This window comes from Balaenoptera musculus, chromosome 3 (assembly GCF_009873245.2).
Source record: "Balaenoptera musculus isolate JJ_BM4_2016_0621 chromosome 3, mBalMus1.pri.v3, whole genome shotgun sequence".
Lineage (NCBI taxonomy): Eukaryota > Metazoa > Chordata > Mammalia > Artiodactyla > Balaenopteridae > Balaenoptera > Balaenoptera musculus.
Window position 1 is genome coordinate 104,404,726 of NC_045787.1, and position 14,852 is coordinate 104,419,577.

Consider the following 14,852-nt stretch of genomic DNA (forward strand, 5'->3'; position numbering starts at 1 on the left):
ATACATGTATAGCTAAATTTTAAGAAATAACAGTACAGAGCTATGGCCTTTTGAATGAATGACCCATCTGCAATATCAAACATGCATAGAAATGGCTGGAGGCACTGAACCCTGAGATTAGCACATGTCGACTTAACCTGGCAGCAGAAGTCAACATGTTGTAGGGCAGTGTGTTCATATGTTACAGGCAGATTTTGCTTCTCATTATAATTAAATACATAATTGTATCAAGTATTATGAGGTTGCTAAGCATCTCCTTGGAACTCTAGTGTCAAAATCTCTAGCTCTTCTGGCCTGATACCCCTCACCAAATTGCCTGGATGCTAAAGAATTATTCTAGTAATAGGACATAAACGTGTATTTCCTGAAATTTTGGTTACTTCATTTTGTTGCAGTGTCCTCATCAGGTGACCTACCTGATAGTTTCTTTCTTATAACAAATTTATATCTTTCATTAGAATATTCCCAGCTAATTCTCAGAATAAAGTCCCGACACCTTAGTTTGGTTTTCAAAGTGTCTCTCTCTTTCCAAAGCTATTGCTCCAAACACTGCGCCCAAACAGATCTTCTCATTTCCATTTGCTTTTCTTTCTACCGCTTGCTTTTGCTTTCTTTTCATCTAAAATGCCTTTCATTTATATCTCTTCATGTCTAAATCTTTTTGATAAAAACCTTAGAAGTGATTATCACTTTTGGTCCAGCAATATATATATTATATACATATATCCTATACTATATATACATATATATACACAACATATATAAGTATATATACACAAAATATATAAATATATATACACAATATAGACTTACACACAGTATATAAATCACACAAAAGAATATTTAATGACATAGAAAGATTTTTTTCTCATTATATTAAGTGGGAAGGCAAACTGAAAAATATTATGATTCTCTTTTTTTTTTCCTTAAGAGAGAGGTTTATTTTGCTTATTGGTATTTTATATTTGGACAGGAGACCTGTTTTACTTTTGTAATAAGACATGAATTAATAAAACTTATCTCTAAAGCATAGGATACCTTATCCCATCCTTAAATGAAATTCTGGAACATCTGAAATCCAAACTCTTCCAAGTTGTTCTCACAATTACTCATATATCCAGGTATTTTAAAGAAGATTTAACCAACCTGAGTGGCACTAATGTTGAGGATAATGCTGATGTTCAACACAGCATATTTCTGATCCCTTTCTATCGCCCACTGAGCTTTCCTTTGGAAATCATCAGACTACTCATCCACTCATGTTTGCAATGATACCCCTTATTTCCATGGGTTGGGTCACACCAGTGATATTCACTAAAAAAAGAGGAATTGAGATTTACTATTTCCTGAAGGCCTGGGTGACATTTTTCGAATATTCTCCTCAACAGAAAAAGGACATCTAAGTCTGCTGTGTCATGGTTGTGAATAACATGTGCACAAAGAAATTTGACTATTGTTTCTAGTGAAGGTATTATGTAAAGGGAATACCTTTCAGACTACTCTTGTCGCCCTGGAGTCCTGAGATCTTGCTTTGTGGTTTGTTTGTGTATCCATATACGCTCCTCCTGAAACAAAGAGGATATATTTGGTAGTCACTGATAATTTTTTTAAAAAGTGGATTAGGCAATTTTCCTTGAAACTTCTTTGCTAATTTAGCATGAAGTAGAATTATATAGTAGAAATGAAGGAATTTATTTGGAGGTATCAAAATAAGAAGGGGAATTGTTTGGTTACACAGAGGACTGTAAGAGGGCTGAGGAACGGATTGAAGAAAATTATCAAGCATGCATGTTGTTTTTAAGTGATACTTGAGACTGAGATGTGAAACAGCTGTGTTGTTGGGGTTTTTTTCTTGTGCCAACTTTCCTTATTTGATTGATTTTTCTCTCTGACAGCCCATTGTGCTGATAAATGTGTCCATGGTCGCTGCATTGCTCCAAACACCTGTCAGTGTGAGCCTGGCTGGGGTGGGACCAACTGCTCCAGTGGTAAGTTTCCACCTGCTGTTGTCTGTCTCCGGATGTTTTTGCTGTATGGGCCTCTTGTCTGCAGATTACATGAGCCACAGGTTTCCCTCTTCATCCCAATACAGAACGTGGTGTAGATTCCCAATCCAACTCACGAATACTGTTTCTTTTAAATCTCTACATGTATTATACACAGAACTGTTATGAATAGAGTATAAAGAAAGGTACTTGGAAAGAAGATTTCAATCATCTGATTCTGGTACTTCTGTGAATATCAATGCATTTTCCAGGGTAGGGTCCAGAAGTTAGATTCCTTAACTCAGTAAGGCAGTTTTGGTAACACAGCTACTGTATTCCTGCATCTGTTTGTACTTGTTTGTTTATCTAATATATTTTCTTGGTGATGAAAACTTACCACTTGTTGGTTCTAAAGCAGAAGTAAAATTGATATTTTCAATGCTTAACATATTAATCTTTGAATTCTGAGGTGCAAATAATAAGTACTTGCTTAGATTACTGGGGAGAATTATTGGTAATAAATGAAAATTCATGAACATTTAGGTATTAAATCAATTCATAATATAGTATATAATTTTTCTCCATTATGTTAGAATTATAATTGTAAAATGATGGTGTTTTGGACTATAAGCAGATTGCACTTAAAATCCTGTATTCATTATTATGAGGATTAAATGATGGAATGTCATGTAATACAGTTGCTTTTCTAAATTTCACAGTTAAAACTTAGGTCTTCTGGCTAACTCCTTGCTGTGCGTGTAATTGTGCACTCTTCCTGTTCCTTTATACTTCGTTTTGCCTTGAAAAATGTGAGAAGGAATTGAAGTGCAACTAAATTGTAATGCATGAAACATTTACATTTAGAGAAAGGGAAAAATAGTTTTAAAAATTAGCAGACTCTCGTGACAACACAACTTTGTCCTCCCTGCTACCAAAGAATTTTCTGAAACTAGTCCAAAAGAACTTCAAGCTATGTAGATAAGCTGGTTTTAAGAATTTTTACTTGCTTCCATTTGGAATTGGGGAGATTACTCTTTATCTTGTTAGAACTACTTGTTTTAGACTTGTGATCTCTTGACTGCCTCTAAAACAGCATCTTCAGGGGAGGTCCTTATGCTGTCTGTGCATAGAACATTCCATGTGAAAGAGCCTTTTTATCGTGTCCTAAACAGGGAGTGTGTGTGTGTGTGTGTGTGCACGCGCACGTGTGCATGCGTCTTTCTGCCCCGACAGGCTTCCCATTCCAGTGGGTAACTGTCTTGCAGGGTTTTGTTAGCCTTCTGTTAGAGATCAGGAGGAGAGAGGGCACTTCGTTCACATGCCGTTGAGGCAAAATGTTTGGGATGTGGGATCTGGCTCATGTCCATTTTTCTGGCCAACTGACCTCAAATGCATTGTTGCTTTCATTGACTTTTCCAACTTAAAGATCAGTTGTGCCTACACATTTGGAAGAAAAATAACATTATTATATAAACCACTGGGAAAGAGAAGAGTGGCTATATTCTTCATTTGAGAAATGAGATTTGTTACTAATATCAGGGCGAGAATACTGTGGAATAATTTTAGTTGCAGTCATACTTTGTCCCCTAAGAACTGCAGCCTACCTCAAACTGAGAGATCAGACTAAAGAGTGTGTAAACAAAACAAAAGGTCTACATGGGTTTCAGACTCTCTAGAACTGATTTAAGCCTTCTAGAAAACAAACTGTTGCTTCATTTCGGAGTTGACTGACTTTTGAATAAAGCCTCTAGAATTCTGACAACACATGTTCTTTCAATCCTGGATGATGATATTGAGGTGACTTTTAGTTTATTCTCCACAGCTTATGTTTTGGCTTTATCATGAACAGAAGCATAAATAAATGTGGACAGATATCTGAAGGCTTTAAAGATGTTCTTAGAAAACATTTCTGACACCTTTTTTAAGCACCTAAGAAAATGCTATTCTGAGCCAGAGCACTGAATTTTGTTACCTGGGTTTTGTCTATAGCTGCTACCCTAATATCACTCATTAGGAGGTGTGTAATTTAGTTACTCTTGGCCAGATAATTCTTGAAGCAAATGCACACTCTAGTAATCGACTAAGTAGCAGAGTTAAAATGGCCTAATTCCCAAGGATTTTTATCTCTCTGCCCCCTCCTCTCTGGTTATTGTTATGCATATATTTGATAATATATGTTAGATCCAGAAAATGATTGCTTTTTTAATGACACCAGTTCCTTGTATTAGTCAGGGTCCAATCAAGAGACAGAAACTGCAATAATTTTTTGAGTAAACCTTTCATTTTGGAACAATTTTAGAAGAGTTACAAAGAGAGTTGACAGTTTCCATACACTTGCATCCAGTTTTTCCCTTAACATATTAAGTTACCATTAGCTTGGCAAAACTAATTGCCAAAAGAAATTGACATGAATACACTACCAGTTAGTTCCTTACTAGTATATTACTATTAAACAAACTCTAGACTTTATTTGGATTTTATTATTTTTTCCATTAATGTCCTCTTTCTGTTCCAGGATCTAGTCCTGAGCACTGCACTGCATTTTCACATCTCCCCAGTCCCCTCTGGTCTGTGACAATTGCTCAGTCTTTGTTTTTCATAACCTTGACAAACTTGACGAGAACTGGCCAGATATCCTGCAGAATGTCCCCCAGTCTGTGTTTTCCTCATGACTAGACTAGGGGTACAGGTTATGAAAATACCACAGAGTTGAAGTGCCTGTCTCATTATATCGTATCAGGCGTATGATGATATTCACACAACAGCACTGATGGTGTCATCATTCGGTTAACCTTCATCATTTGGTGATGTGTAGTGTTTGCCAGGTTTCTCCACATAAAGTTACTATTTTTCCTTTTCCTTTTTCTCTGAGAATACGTCACTAAGTCTAGCCTACCCTCAAGGATGAAGGGTAGAGATTAAGCTCCATGGTTTTGAGGGGGAGAATATCTACATATGTTATCTGGACATATTCTATAGGGAAGATTTATTTATTCTCTCCCATTTAATCAATCATTTATTTATATCAGTGTGGACTCATATATATTTACATGAGAAGTCAATATTATATTGTTTATTTTGTTGCTTAAATTGTTCCAGCTTTGGCAACTGGGAGTTCTTTTAGGTGGCTTCTGTGTCCTTTTCACACGCCATTGTCCTTTTGTTTGGTCGTTTTGTTTTGTTTGGTCTTTTGAGCAGTTCCTTACTTTCTGCTACTGTAGGATACTCCAAGCTCACTTTGTGTTTTTCCTGCTTCAGTCCTAGAATGAGCCATTGGAGAATGGTATTTAGAAACCAAGATCTGGGTGCTGGTGTGCTCGTTGCTCCTGGAACACATAGTAACTTGAACAGGGAAAGTTTATTAAAAAGAATCATTAGCTATAACATGAATTTGGTGTAGAGATTGGCTAGTAGAAAGTAGATAACACTCAAAAGAATACAGGAATGGCAGAAATAAGGAGCATCCACTACTCCTAGGGCTGAGATAGAACACCCAAAGAGGAAGCCCCACTAACGGTGTGATGCAGACCTTGTTAGAGCACAGCCACAGCTCACTGAATGGCAGAGAGACTGCCATGGTACACCCCTAGTGAAACTTGCTGGAAATCTGCTTTCTGGAACTTGCTAGAAATCTGTTCTATAGGATGCTTGAGAAAGCTGTTCTGGAGAAGTGTCTTACCAGAAGCACTCTGCTACAAAAAAGCCCAAGGGGGAATGCCAGGGGAAGGTGCTGGCTGATGGGTGCTGCTGGCCACAGTGCACTGTAGGAGCTGGATGCTGAAGAAGCTGCCCGTGCTGGAGAAGCCACCCCCACTGTGCTGACAGGGCAGGGGCTGGGTGCTGGAAGAGCCACGGGCACTTCCGGAGTCAGCTGAGCTGGCACACTAGAACCATGATGGGCAACACCTTCCTCCTACAGAGTCTCTCCGGCACCCTACAGAAAATGCCTAACAGTCAGCCAGCTGGCAAAGGAAGAGTACTTAAAGGGCCCACTTCCATTTTTGTAGATAAAAATGAAGGATAAATTTAGCCCTGAGAGACAATAAAGTGATAACTGGTCCAGTCCACTCCTTTGTTTACTCAGCTCTTCTGTGCACCTTTCTACATACATTTGAATTCTTGTACATCAACAAAACGACTCTGCATTTCCATCTAATAAAATGCAGCCTGACATCTTACAAGTTAAGATGTTCTCACTCTTTTCCCCAAATGAGGAGATGCAAGTCCCAACAGTCATGGTATCCGTTGCTGGTTATATTAATTTTTCCTGAAATTCAGATGAAATACCACTGAATATTTTGCTACCTAGATACTAAAGTTATCTTCCAACAACTTTTATTTTATATAAAATTAAATAAAAATGCAAAGAGCAGAAAAAAAGAAAATAGCTTCTACAAATAAACACATAGATGTAGCAAGCAAAGAGAAATGTTACAAACTACTACAGGCCTCTTTTCTGTAATTAGTCACATGCTGTACTTGTATGTATGGCCTCCTTCTTCCCCATTTCATATTTCTCCCTCTCAGCCCAAACCTCAGCTACTTAGGGTTCTTCATCTGGAGGAGTGACTCAAACCTCCATTCCTGAAGGATCTGAATTCTCAGTTGTCCTGCCTTTTATTGGTTGTTGACACTTTCCATTAACCTTTACTACCGGGCATGGAAGTACCAAGAGGTGCCCCACAGAATCCCCTGGGTTCCAGACATAGTTCAGCTTTCTCCCGTTATGCAGCAGCAGCCCAGTTTCCCTGTGATAATCAGGATCAATCATTCCAGCCAGAAGAGTAACTCGTTTTCATAGCTATCTCTCTGTATATTTTTTCCTTCCCAATATACATGGGAAATTAAGAGTCTGACAGTACCTTCACAAGCACAAATTTAAAAAGGCTTCCCTTGGAGGTTTAGTATGACTGTTTACTTTGTCAGTGGATGGACGGATTCCTACATATGGTATACAATCAGTGTTCCTGGGTCTCAATGTATTTTCTGTATGAAAAACCAGGTGTGTCAGAGAACTGAACATGGTCTGTTTGCTTGAAGTGAAATCATGATTTATTTGACTGACTTGGGCATATTACCTCTTTTTAGGTTTGATTAAATGATTTTTTTTTAAAAAAGCATGTATGTATTTTACTTCTATTGGCATCCTAAAGAATACCCTAGCCTGTGTAACATTATCTTAGCTCCACTTCTCTCTTTCCTCCTCTTTCCTGTTCTCTCTCTGTTCCTCCCCCATCAATATCTCTTGTCTGTTCATCAGTCCTGTATTTCTCTTCCTCCCTCACTGGATGGTAAACAACTCCTGGAGGGCAGGGGCTGTGTATTATTAATGTCTTTAGCCTCCACTGTGCCTGGCATGTGATTGGAGAGCAGTAAATGTTTGTTTCATTTAATGATATTGAATGTATGCTTCTGAGAAGGTCATTCATGTGTTCATAGTTTGAACTTTCATTGATTACTGTGTGCAAGGAACTGTGCTGGATGCTGCAGATAAAGAAACCAATGAGGAATAGTTGTTGGTGCCACAGAGCTCGCAGCCTGGAGAAAAGTAGACAGACTTGTAAATGTCTCGTCCTGAGGAAGAGAACAGCCTCAGGAGAAGAGGTGGATTGAGGAAGCTAGAAATGGTGGTGGTGGGTAAAGTAGTGAGAGGTTTTCTGGCTGGACTAGAAAGAAGGGCCTAATGTTGTGCTGGGGACAGAAAGCAGACTGCTGTGGGGTGAGGGGTGATGCAAAGATGCTAAAGCATAGACTCCTCTTCCAGAAACTTAACTGGGAAGTCAACAAGGAAGGGCAAAAAGATAAGGAGTTAGTAGAAGACAAATGTAGGCTCAAGAGAAAGTTTGGTGTTTGTTTGTTTGCTTTTGATTGTGTTTTAAGGTGAAAGAGGCTGAGAGGATGGTGAAAGAAAAGACAGAGTCTGGAGATTGAATTGAGAGGTCATTTAATCGAGGGAACACAGCTCCTGAGAAGACGGATGGGATCCTGACACTGATGGAAGGATTAGCATGAAGTACTTCCCATTCCCAACAAAACGAGGGAGGAAAGAGTGGCAGGCAGGATGTCGATAGGTTTCTGGGCTCAGGAGCTCACGGGCAGTGGGGAGGAGGATCTGAGTGAGTTCATATTTGATGACCTTTCTTCTCTTGGTAAACTGGGGAAGAGATAATCTGCTGATATCAAGGGGAGCAGAAGTTGGGCACATTGATAGTGATGATGACAGCAATAGTTCTTCTCTATTGAGCGCTTAGTATGTGCCAAGCATCTTTGTAAGGGCTTTACGGCTTCACAGGAACTACATTGTTACAATTCTTGTTCCTATTATACAGATGAGAAAATGGAGGCACAGAAAAATTAAGTGTCTTGCCTAAGTTTATGCTTCTGGTAAATAGTGGAACCAGACTCGCATCTCATTCACAGCCAGTAATTTTAATAAGGATCTGGTGCCTCCTGGAGCTGGAAAGGAGATTTGGTGAAAGTGACAAAGGTCAGTGAATGAGAGCAGGAGGCAGGACTGATACCACCAGACAAAATAGCAAAACAAAGGTTCCTGAGAGGTGTTGAGGGCACACTAACATGTCATTTAAAATGATACCAATTTGGTTGGATGCGTTTGTAATTTGTAATTTCCTCATTTGTAACATTAAGAATGTTGGGCCAGATTGTGTTTACGATCCCTTTCAAACCTATGATTCTATGTGTGATTTACTCTGCAATCCTCGAGATCTTTCTTTGTTTTGGAAACCCTTTAAACCTTTTGTATGAGTAGCAACAATACATTTGTTCTCTCGACCCATATAATTCTATTTATGATTTTCTAAAGGTCTATAGAGAAATTTATTTCTCCTCTGGCTATAGGGCACATCCAAAAACACATGGAGAGTCCTAAATCAGCCAGCAGCCAGCAAATAGTTTTCAAATGCTTGTTCCCTAGGCTTTTGACATTAGTACCAACTAGAAACAAAAAATGGAAATTAATTTTGGTCTAGAAAATCCAAACTGGGGTTTATTTAGTCACCAGTAGCATTTCTGGTTAAACGTACTTGGAAGTAGTGAAAACATGCCTAGGAGGCCAGACTAGCTCAAACATTTTCAGATACAACATTAAGAATACTGATAACCTTTGAGATAAAGCAAGCACGCTGTGCTGCTCGGAATAAGTAATAAGAATTTGCCTGCAGGATATTCGAATGGGGGAATCCATTTGAAGGGTATTACAAGCCAGAAATTGTAAGGCACAAAAAGCTGACTTGTTCGCCAGCAAAGTCTGCTGTAAAGGTCTATTGACTGGATACAATAGAGGATCGATGTTGTCTGGGGAGAGAAGTCACCGGAGCCCAGTCCTCGCGGCAAGTCGTTAACATACCCATCACCCTGTCAGAACTACTTTAGAAGTCAGGTTGATGGAGCAGCAGAATAAGAGTGGATCATTTGGGTTCACTGGCATGGGGGCCGGACACTGATAACAGGTGGGGAGGACTGAGCTCGGGATGAATGGTTCATCGGAACTGCCCGAAAGCTATTTCACTGATGGACTGCCTGAGTGTCTTGATAGAGGTCACACACGGAAACTGCTGATTTTGCCTTTGTGAAGGAGTCTGAAACCTGGGCTTTTGTTGTTTACTCTCTGGAGTGGCAGACAATCTCTTCCACCTCCACCCACCCAACTCCCTGTTGGAACTGAATGAGAGTAGACTTAGTGCCTCTCCATTCTGTGCTGTGTCTATGCCTCACTTTCCTTAGCTTAAAATAAGGTTCAAAGTATCTATGTCATATGCTTGTGAGAATTAAATGACACAATACCTGCTGAGTACCCAGCACTCAGCACTGTGCCTGGTGGCATGATAATGGCTCAGTAAATGGTACTTACCTACAATTCCTTGTGTGACAACTGTGCCTTCCACCAGACTTCGCATCAGACCGGTCTGTGGACTGGAGAATGGATGGAGGGGCTCTTTGTGGACATGTCGTTTCGCCCAGCAGGCCACACCCTTCTTGAGCAGGAGCCTCTCTTTGTCCACAGTTGCTTGCCAGGAGGCTCCCCAGACAGAGCCCTCGTGCAGTTTTTTGCATTATATCCGACCTCTGGCCATTAATGTCCTTACCAGATGAATTCACGTCTGGTTCACATTGCTCGGGGCATGGTGAGAACACTATAGATGTTTTTGTTACTTGCGCTAGTTGGTTCACATGCTGTAAAGACAAGGCTGGGCTGTCATTTTATTTAACTCCACTCCACACACATCATTTATTGATATTTTTTCCTTTTTTTTTTTTTTTTAACTTTGTGTAATCTCCCTCTACATCTGTTTATCAGAAAATCTTGGTTCAACCTCAAAATATAAGATAATCTAACCTTTTCCTACTCTCTACTCCTGCCACTCAAATCCAAGCCACCGTCCTCTCTTAACTGGTGATCACAGTAGTCTCCCTGCTGTTGCATCTACTTGAGCCCCACTCCAGTCAGTTCTCTGTATTGAGACCAGAGTGATCTTGTAAAAATGCACTTCAGAGCATACTGCTCCCCTTCCCCAAACTCCCCAGTATTTCCCATTATAGTTAGAATAAACCCCAGAGCCCTGACGTGACCTACCAAGCCCTGTTTGATCTGTCCCTCCCTACCTTCCCGGCCCCTTCTCATCCCACTGCTCGCTCAGGGTACCACACTGCTCAGCCTCTGCCTACGTTTCTTGGAACACAGTAGTTTCATTTCTGCCCCTGCACTTGATATTTCCTCTGCCTAGAATACTCTACTCCCTGGAACTTTATGTGGCTGGCTTCTAATTTAGGTCAACGAACTTTCAATCTAAGTGTCACCACCAGGAGAGGCTTTCCCTGACTACATAAACAATATTCTCCCGTAACTATCTATTACGTCATCTTTTTAACGTTTTTTAATGGCACTATTTGAAAATACTTCGTTTTTTTGTTTGTTTGGTTTGGTTTTTTTGTCTGTATTCCCCTCCAGGATAGAAGGCCCATAGAAACGTGAATTTTGTCTGTTTTATTCACTGCTGCCTAGCTAATTTATTCACCTAATGTCTAGCACAGTGCTGGGCACCCAGTTATTCTCAATAAATATTTGTGGAAGGAAGGAATGAAGGCATAAATGTTCCAGGAGCAGTAATGGATATAAACATGAGATATGAGAGATGAAAGACTCTGCCTCTTCTTTCAAATGCTTTCAGTTTAATAGAGGGATTGGAAGTCCATCTACAAATATATAGGCAAAGCATCTGGAGAAGTCAAGGAGGACGTGGTCAAAGGTCTTCTAGAGAAAGGGCATGACCTGAAGTCCTTCCTTCAGTGGCCTTAAGGGAGCTCAGGCTCCAGTGGCTTCAGGATCCACCTTGGCTGTGTGCAATGCAGGCTCATTCATCCTTGGTGAATTCCCATAAACTAGCAGCTGCAGTGAGATTGTAGAAGCCAGGCAAGATGAACTAGGTGTCGTTTCCATAAACTTTGAAGAAGTTGTGTACGTAGAGAGCTCCTCACCCTCAAAAGAGGAAGGGTTTTACCTTACCTGTAAAATCAAGGAGACTAATACCTGATTTTAGTAAAGCCATGTACATTTCCTCTCATAAGGTTATGCTCTTAATTGGCTAAAATTAAGTGCTCTGGTTTAACATATAGTCCGGTATCTTTCATGACTATATCAAATTTCTTATTGTTTGTGATTGTGTCAAAGAATTTTTTTAAATACTTGAAAACTTCCTCAGGGCAGATGAGAAAAAAAACCATTTTTTCCTTCTTTGGTCAAAATATCTTCTAATTCATTGACAACCGAGTTGACTTTAAAAAGTTTGAATATTTGTACATATATGTTAGAGCAAAGTAATCATGTTTGACATGTGTAAATTAATAAAGTGTAGAAAGTAATAAAACAATAACATTTATACTACTTATAAAGACTGTTTCAATAGGGTAAGTAGTAGAGGTTATAAGTGCCCTGCCTCTGGGCCATAAATGGTGTCTTAAAATTCTGTGAAAACCTAATGGTTTTACTACTCACTACTCTTGCACAAAATGAGTGGAAGTAACTTCCAAAGAAAGTTTAAATTTTAATGGAATTGATTTGAACTTGATATTAGTATATAGCTGTGAATTTTTGTTCATGTATTAAAGAAAAGCCCCTTTATCCTTACAAATAAAAATAGCCTCATGTTGTAAAATTAGTATTACACAAACCAGATTTATCCATGCTGTAAATTAGTTCTTAGAATAATTAGACTGCATCAAAGTTAAACAGTTCTTTAAGACACCATAAGCAAAGTTAAAAGAGAAAGAAGAGAATGGAGAAAGATTTCTGCAACGTATAAAACAAATGATTAGTATATAGGATATGTAAAGAACTCCCACAAATCAATAAGGAAAAAACCCCCTCAACTTTAGATTAGGCAAAGGATACAATAAGGTAATTCAAGGCAAGGAAACCTGATTGGCTAATAAGCATATGAAAATATTTATCTTCGTAATAACTGAGGAAGTGCATAATGGAGGAACACGATGTCATTTTTCACCATCTGATTGGCAAACGTCTAGAAGTCTGACAATATCAAGTGTTAATGAAGATGTGAAAGGAAGCTTGCACACACTGCTCTCAGGAGGGTAAATTGGCAGAGTAACTTTGGAGAACAGTTTGGCTGTCTCTAGAATAAAATGTTGATTTGTGTACACCATAGGATTAGGTAATTTTATTTTTACTTCTTTATAATCTGTCTGTATACCTTGGAGAAACCTTTGCATACATGTATAGGGGATATAATCTTTGCATCTTTGTAACAGTGAAAATTTGGAGACAAGTAAAAATGGCCTTGAATATGAGAAAAGATAGATTTATTGGAGGTTGTTAATACAGTGTAATGCTGTGTAGCCATTCATTCCTATAAATTTCTATGTAGTAGTACACTGCATTAAAAGATGTGTCAACATTAGTGGATCTCAATATCGTAATATTGGGTGAAAACAAGATACACAGTGATATAAACATTTTAATAGAAAACTAATAAATTCATAAAATTTATGCAATATATTATTATTAATATATTAATAATATATTAATACATGCAATATATAATTTTTGGGCACACAAGCAGACTAGAATGATACACATTAAAATCATGACAGTGGGGACTTCCCTGGTGCCACAGTGGTTAAGAATCTGCCTGCCTATGCAGGGGACACGGGTTCGAGCCCTAGTCCGGGAAGATCCCACATGCCGCAGAACAACTAAGCCCGTGTGCCACAACTACTGAGCCTGAGCTCTAGAGCCCGCGAGACACAACTACTGAAACTCACATGCCTAGAGCCAGTGCTCTGCAACAAAGAGAAGCCACTGCAATGAGAAGCCCACGCACTACAACAAAGGGTTGCCCCCGCTCACCGCAACTACAGAAAGCCCACGCGCAGCAACAAAGACCCAACGCAGACCAAAATAAATAAATAAATTTTTTTATTAAAAAAAAAAATCATGACTGTGGTTCCCTCTGAGGAAGGAGTAGGGAAAGAACTGAAAACCAGGTACAAAGGAGATAAGGGACTTTAACTGTAATGTGTTATTTCTTGCATTAAATGATGAAGCAAATGTGATGCAATGGTCACAACAGTTAATTCTAGGTTGTGAGAACGTGGGCCTTTGCTATAGTAGTACTTGTCTTCTGTGATTAAATTTTTTTTTTACTCAAGAAAACTTAAATTTTTCAGACCATCCTGTTAGCATTGAGGGTTTGGGACCTGATTTTCCTTACTGTTGGGTTTTAAGCAAATCATTTAAGGCTTCCGCCTTTTGGCCTCTCACATCCAGGATGAAGATAATAAGTACTTGCACAGTGGTGGTCCTGAGTACGTATCCTTCAGTGCTCACCTCCAGCCCACCTCTTCTGGAAGCCTTCTCCCCTCCCTGCTCTCCTCTGCCCAGAGGCGCAGTGGGTGTAAGTCCTCTGTGTTCGAGTGTCCTGTGCACTGCAAGGCTTAGCACATTCTTTTCTGATGAGTCTCACTGTCGGCCAGTCTCTTCCAGTAGACAAAGAAATCTTAGCTATAAGACAGGTCTTAGGGAGGAGCAATAGTAAGTACTCAACAAACAGAACTTAGTAACCATAGAAGCTGATTTGTACATTTTTAATGCAAGAATAAATGAGCAAAAGAGCAAAAATATGGCAAGACTTTATAAAGCAAAGTATCCCGTAATGGCTCCCAAGGTCATTGTTATTCTTTTGACTTCAGTGAATAAATGTAATCCCCCCAAATCCCTTACTTAATCCCAGCCTACAATTTATATCCTTGAGATTTCCCTCCACTGTGAATAGAGTCATCAATGTGCTCTCGTTGAGAGATATCAACATTTACATTTAGAAACATTAAAGAATAAACATTTCACACCCTTTTTTCTGGTTCATAATTTGGGATAAGCATGCACTGATGTTATAAAATGACAGTTCATGCTTCGAAAATTCATTTAATAAACATTTTTTAAAGAAGAAGAATAAAGGTTCTCTCTCAGCCACTGAATAATATTAATATAAACAGCACTGGGTAGTTGTCCATAGTGATTGCTGGCACCCTGTCAGCTCTCCAGCCGGCTTTTTGACATGTGAAGGACATGAGGTTTTAGTGCTTTCAGAGGATCTGGAAAATACATTTTTATTGTTCTTCTTCATGGATGGAGAAGCTTTACAAACTTGTTTTATTTTTAAAGCACTTGATGTTTTGAAAGAGGATCTTTTCTTCTACATTAACAAAGGGAATGACACACCATAGCCTTGTTAGCCGGAGGCACAAGGAATGAAATCACAGGGAGATAAAAGACCCTGAGGGAACCAAGGCTTGGGAAGAAAGTGTGTATATTTCAGGAAGAATCATGTTTTT

At 39.1% G+C, this 14,852-nt stretch overlaps 1 protein-coding gene across 1 annotated transcript in view; it reads left to right on the forward strand.

The window, feature by feature from the left end:
* Positions 1-14,852, forward strand: part of MEGF10 (multiple EGF like domains 10) — a 156,263-nt gene that overhangs the window by 71,394 nt on the left and 70,017 nt on the right. The window contains exon 5 of the mRNA XM_036845309.1: positions 1,896-1,988. Within this exon, the coding sequence (XP_036701204.1) occupies positions 1,896-1,988 (93 nt within the window). The remainder of the gene's footprint in view (positions 1-1,895; positions 1,989-14,852) is intronic.